Source organism: Frieseomelitta varia, unplaced genomic scaffold (genome assembly GCF_011392965.1).
Source record: "Frieseomelitta varia isolate USP_RPSP 00005682 unplaced genomic scaffold, Fvar_1.2 scaffold_167, whole genome shotgun sequence".
Lineage (NCBI taxonomy): Eukaryota > Metazoa > Arthropoda > Insecta > Hymenoptera > Apidae > Frieseomelitta > Frieseomelitta varia.
In genome coordinates this window covers 386,671-393,794 of record NW_025109383.1, presented here as the reverse complement: position 1 = coordinate 393,794, position 7,124 = coordinate 386,671, and the positions used below count along the sequence as shown (strand labels likewise).

Here is a 7,124-nt window from a genome sequence, read left to right as displayed (position 1 = left end):
CTACATAGTTAATAGCTTAAATTATTTTATTAACTTAATTATAAGTTTCATTCATTCAAGTTTTCTGAATTTAAAATAACTCCTTGAGTTATATTTTAGAATTTTTCATTCATTTTGTTAATGTAAGATTTGACTCAAAGGCAGTTAAATAATTAAGTAGGTGAGACAGGAAGATTAACAATCCCTAAGAATTTTGCCGTCTCATGCAATAATGTATTATACTTTGTCATCTTCCTCCAAGAAAATAGAATGACATCTCAAAAGCAATTATGAATAATAATTATATTAATAATAAAATTCTGAATAATAGCATTGACCAGTGAAAATTCATAAATTAATGGAAAATATTTTGCCAAAAGGGGAAGGAACAATTAAGAAAAACAAAGAAAATTATTGTTATATAAATATTGTTATATATTATAATTATATTGTTATATATGTCAATATATTATAATTATTGTTATAATTTCTTGTGTGACTTATTATATTTAAATTTCATATTAAATTTCTAAAAATTTCTAAAAATTTCTAAATTTCTAAATTTATTAAATTTCACTTTATATTATTATATTTATATCAAGTGCACGTGTCAGTAAAATCAGTTATACCAGCAATAATGCAGTCTGATGTTCTTGAAATTTCATATATAATTCAGAGTCCATCCAGAAACCAGGTGGATAGGTTCAATTCTCAATCACAGTTTCACAGTTCTGGAGCTCATAGCTTCACTAATAATATCACTAACAACCACAGCAGTTGATGCGAAATTAAACATACAGTAACAAACAAGATTCGACTCAAGTTGAACATTTATGTTGCAGCGGTCACGGTACGAGGATGAACAATAACGAAGCTCGCAGAAGGCCGTGGACAGATGGTTCGAAAAAGCCGAGGACTGCGTTCATCGTAGGAAATGACCATGACGAGCGTGGCTGTCGCCCCGGGTAGCCTCGGTGCACCTCCATCTGTGTTCACCCCAAAAATGTATCATTTACAGCAGGGGTTAAACTCAACATCTCCCTCACCCACTCCCGGAAAGGTAAGTCCTAACATTATATTTAGTAGCATTGTATTTCACGTTCCTAGATGGCCGGTATTTATATAAATTCATATTTTTATAAGTGAGAGACTGACAGAGATTTGTTTCGTCCGCTAAATTATTATTATTATTATTTTAGACGAATACAGTTTTATATTTTATACGTTATTTTATATATTATATTTATTTTATATTTTATATATTTTTTTATATTCTATTTTATTTCTATTTATTTCTATTCTACTTTGTATGTTTTTCGTACATTTTCTACAAGTACTTACATAAATATCCGCAGTCTACATATAATTGCAAATTGCATTATAATTGCAAATTACATACTTGTGCAATACTCGGTTCTGTATTATGAAAATATGTAAGATATAATAATTATATAATGATTATAATAATTGTTGAAAGATTAGTTAGTCTTTTTCACTTTCAATTTTTAACAATGTTACATATATTATATAAACACTATAAAAATTTATTATCTATTATGCCTTTTCAATTACGTCATACTATTTAAATTTGCTGAAGTCTTCAATTGACTTCATTGTGAGAGGTTTTATTAATAAAAGAAATCAATAAATCTGTGATGAAAGTATGTTAATATTGAGCAAATATGTGTATATATATAATTATATAGCTATTGAAGTTCAAGAAGAATCATAAATAGTTATAACTTTACTAAATAAGAATAAAGATTCTAAAATAAGAATTACAAAAATACGATAAAAATGTTACTTGTTAAATTATGTGTTCTTATCGATGAATATTAAGATCTTTGAGAATATTAAAGCAAGCTGTATAGTAAGAATATTAAAATGTATAATAAATATTTAAAAAAGAAACGCATACTGCAAAATAGGCAAATTAAATTATAAATTTGTTCAGCGACATTCAGTTTATTAATTAATTTGCAGTAATCTCATTCGTGTCTCATAATCTGTACAATAGATTATAAATATTCTAATAATATTCACTTTTGTTCAATTTATTATTAAATTCTCATTTCATTGATTAAATTTGCTTCACAGCGAATATAATTTTTACAACATAGAAAATCGTGTATTTAAAAATAATCGTTCATCTCTTACAATTTTTAAAAGTTTATATATAAAACTTTATAAACTTTATAAAAGTTATATATCTATATAACTTTATTAATTAAAAAAGTTTTTAATACAGTTCTACAAAATTCTTAATTGTAATTTTAATGCAGTTTTACAAAATTCTTAATTATAACAATAAACCTGCTTTCTAAAAAGTCGTCTTTAAAATGCCAATTTTTATATAACAGGTCACTTTACTTAAAACAATTACATAAACATACATTTGGAATCGAGTTCTACTTTCAAAAATAAAACGTATATATGCACATGTACGTACACATACACGTCTCAAATTTATTAGGTGAGAACGCAACTAAGGCCGTGTTCATTCTGATAAAAAACCGTACAGAGAAAGTTCGCACAGGCTGGCTGATAATTACAATTCGTGACCGGCCGCTTATGTAACGATATAGGATATATGCAATAAGCAGCATGTAAGTTTCTATAGCTCGTCTCATGTGTCATTCAGTATTCCTTCGTATTACTTGTAGATTCCTCTTATCGTTGCATGAAAAATACTTGTTACAACACAGTATGTCTACTGTGCATACGTTGTACGTAATATTAGTTATAGAATGTTTTCTTCAGTTAGCTTAACTTCATGCATTTGTTTCTCTCATTATTTTAATATAATTATTCTGTGCTTACATTAATGGGACAATAAGTAGGTGAAGTATTCAACAAGTAGATGAATAAAGATGCCCATTTATATGTATTATCTTTTTTATGGTAGTTAGATTCTGTGAATTTATATAAAATAATTTTTTATTGAACTTTGATTTTTATACTTACATATAGGTACTTGATTCATTATTTTTTTATTTCGCTGAGAAGAATTTATTGTACATTTTGTTTATTAATATATATTTAAATTTTACACTTTGGAGTTATGTTTTAAAAAAGTGGATGTTTTTTAGATTTACATGGACTTTTCTAAAGATAGAGAGATAAAGATGTACACATGTATAGAATTTTCTTCATGTGAATATATCTGTGTATAAAATTATAAAACACAGATTTTCTAATATCAGTAATAATTTTCTTGATGTGTTTCTACATTATCTACTGTTGTACTGTATAGTCAAAAAATTATATATAAATTATATTTAATATTAAATTAAGTATGAAATGCAAATATAGTAAAGATGTATTTTAGCTTACTATATCTACTTGAAAAATCTAAAAGATATGTTTCTATCATTCAACGAATAACAGAAAAATATTCTAGAAACAACATTAACATGTAGATCTTTGCCTCATTTTTAACGTATTTAAACATAAAAATAATTTTAACGTATTTATTTTTTGTTTTACATTTTACTTTACATTGAAATTTTATTTACGCAATTATAAAATGACTAGTTACGTGATTTTAAGTTAAAATAAAATTGATAGATAATTTGATTTATTGATGTTTTTAGTGAGAATTAAGTTCATGGATAAAATTACGAGACACCAAGAAACTGTGATTAAGTGTAATATTTTAGCACGATCGAATAGCTGTAGAAAGTTATGAGATTTTTAAGATTATGAAAACGTCTGTAAGTAGAGAGTGAAATTATTACTTAATTGACTATAAAACTAAATGGATAATACTTTTAGAAAAAACACAATTTTTCAAACCTGTGACCTATATCTGTATATTATTATTATAGTTTCTATTCCGCCACATAAAGGAGAAATTCAACATTATTTAACACTGATTTTTATTAAAAATTACTTTTTTATTATGATTTTTTTATAAAATCTTATTAGCTGTCAGTTGATTTAACTTTAACATGCAAAATATGTCGTTTTATTTTGACTTCCTAAAGTTAAATCTTTTTTAAAATTATTTATTAAAAATAATGCTGTTGAGTAGATGTAAGCATTATTCTTAAAATTCTCGTAATATACAACCATAGGAATTAAAAGTTATTAATTGCAACTAAAAATTAAATGATATTATTAAATGTATACTTTCATCTATCTTGTTAATAATATTTGTATTGTTTTAAAGTATTTTGACGTTGATGTTGAATTGTTAATATATATTTAAAATTATAAAGATAATAATAGAAGTTCACCAAATTCATAAATGAAATTTTACGTTATTAAAAATTCTGTTCCTCTTCAAATAGAATATTATAAAATATAAAAAATAGAATATTATAACGCCAATATCTGGTGTTATAATTTACTTCCTTATTTAATTCCTTAACTATTTCCTTAACACAGGAACTTTAAAATGCACAGAAACTCGTAGTTTATTAACTAATAATAAGCACAACTGAACTTTTTATAAATTATCCTCAACAAACAATAACGTAATCGTTATTTCTAAAGCTATTAGAACCAACAGAAACGAGCATTTATGTTTATTTGAAGATAAATTCATATCGAAAGCTTGAAACGTGAAACATCTTGTCAGGGACGAGCCAACTCTTCCGATGATGTAAGAACAGTCGCGTACTTACTCGCCACGCGATTTAATTCGTCCAACTCTTTCACAAAGGCCTGGCTCTGGTTTTACCTCAAAACCTGACCTCGTCGCTGACATCAAATACCGACTGGTCGCGTCTTCTCCGCGAAGTTGAACTCGACTGGACACTCGTGTCTCGCAATCAGTTCTTGTGATTCAACAGCAGAGGAGTAACGACAAGTTCGACTTCGTATTTCGTACGGCCAACCCTATAATTGCAGAATTGTGATTGCAGAAGAGCTACGTTTAATCGTATCCTTTAATATCTGGTTAATTTTGTAAGAAAAGACACGCGAGGAAGTTAAGAAACGATTGATTGTGATCGGTGTTGTGAAAAATTGAAACGATGTGCCATGGAAATAGCGAGGAATATTTTATTCCGTAGGATATTATAGTATATCTGGAATACTATAGATATTTCGCGATATCGTAAGTAGAAGGATATGAAATAAAGGACTAAAACGAATTTACACGGCATATTGTGAAATAAATGAAAGAAGTAGTATTTCGTTCGTTTCAATGAATTGTAATATAATTATATTTTTATTTATATTTATCATATAATTATATTTTTATTTATATTTATCATATAATTATATTTTTATTTATATTTATCATATAATTATATTTTCGTTTACATTTATTATATTTAATTTCATAAATAATTTTAATTATAGCTTATTTTATAAAATGTTACATTGCAAATTTAAAGAAATTAAAAAATTAATTAGTATAAAATTTTAAGTTAAATGAAACTATTAACCTTCGAAATTAAAAAATATTATAATTATATAAATTTTATTTACAACAATATATAATGAAAAAGAAATTAATGAAGAATAAGTGCAAGACAGGATAGAGGATATAGAATTTTCTAATTGAATTTTAAGTGAATGTTAATTATAAATATTTCTTAACTTTACATTTTACAAATGTAATTTAAAAATTCCTATTTCTGATCCGAAATATATGAAAAAGAAATTTACACTTCTTTCATTATTTATAACTTATTGAATTTTATCCAAAGATGGGTATATTTTGGAGAGTACAAAGGAGAAAGTAAAGTAGTGAAGAAACTAAAAACAAATTTACGTTGGAAAAAGTATCAGAGATAGATATGTATCTAACAGAATTCACAATCAGTGTTACTTGAAGCGCAAAAGTAAAGTTGTTTTATTCGTTTATGAAAATCATGTGTTAAGCATGTTCTATGTACTTTCAATTTTATATATTTGAAGATATACACATATATATATATATATATATTGATTTCTTGGTACAATATATTTAATAATATTAATAATTTCGACAATCAAGTTGATTAATTTAAATAATAAATGATAACATTCAATTATTAGAGTGGAATATAGTAGAAAAGAATATTTTGTACAATTATACAAAATATTAAAAAATATATAAAAAATATTTTATACTTCAAGTAGAAGAACAAAAATTAATTAGCGATAGAAGAGTATAGAATTTGAAATTAATTTTTTTATTAAAAATTAATTTAAAAATATCATCATTAATATTAACAATTATTCATACCAAGCTATACATATATTTATTATATTCATTTCAAAGCAGTAAGAAAATTATCTTCTGATATAATCTAATTTCGCTTTCGTTTGAATACTGTACTTGTAAATATTTAAATTATGAATATTCTTATCTTATTTCATTTTGTCTGACACGTATATACATTTTTAATTTGTTACTACATTTCAATTATGTTATTTTATATCTGCATCTATTCTAAACTAATAAATTAGTAGTATATTATATGTACACAAGGACTATTTATTTACAGAAAAAATATGGATTCATTATATTATATCTCAATTTATTTCAGATTTTAATCTATTGAATTCATATTTATTTCAATTTATATTTCAGTTTATATTTATTCAATTCATATTTATTTATTTATATTTATTTATATTTATTTCGACTTATATTTTAATTTACACTTCAGTTTATTCTAAACTAGTAAATTATAAAATATAAACTAGTATTTTGCTAATATATCACTAAGTACACTAGTACATCTATTGAAAATACAGAAAACTGTTGAAAGTATAGAAAAATTCTACATTGAAAATATCGATTTAAACGTCCATGTTAAATTAAAACAACATCTCATTTTATTATTATTAATAAACATTATATGTTTCTCTTAAACTCTAACAATCCTTTCCTCACACCATACCGTGCAGGAAAAGATAATATTCGAGAAGAAAAGCATTATTTCATATCCTGCAAATTATAATCAGAAAAATGAATTCCTTACCAACTAAAGTATAATCGACAATAATTTTAGAGGGGTATGCAACTATTCTGGTTCGTTACATTCTCGTGAAACGTATAAAATTCTTTTTAGAATAAACGAAATAATTCTCAGGTAGACGTAGACTTCCTTACGACACAAAAAACCAGCGGAAGAAATTAACCATGAGTTAATACTAGAATATCCGCTGGAAATTTTTTTTAACGATAGCTATAAACATTAGCT

General features: G+C 24.8%; 1 protein-coding gene across 1 annotated transcript in view; it reads left to right on the top strand.

Annotated features, from left to right (window-relative positions):
* The first annotated feature begins 816 nt into the window (after nt 1–816).
* LOC122538560 overlaps nt 817–7,124 on the top strand; it is a 47,644-nt gene continuing 41,336 nt past the window's right edge. Inside the window, exon 1 of the mRNA XM_043672755.1 lies at nt 817–1,039. Within this exon, the coding sequence (XP_043528690.1) occupies nt 914–1,039 (126 nt within the window). The 5' untranslated portion in view covers nt 817–913. The remainder of the gene's footprint in view (nt 1,040–7,124) is intronic.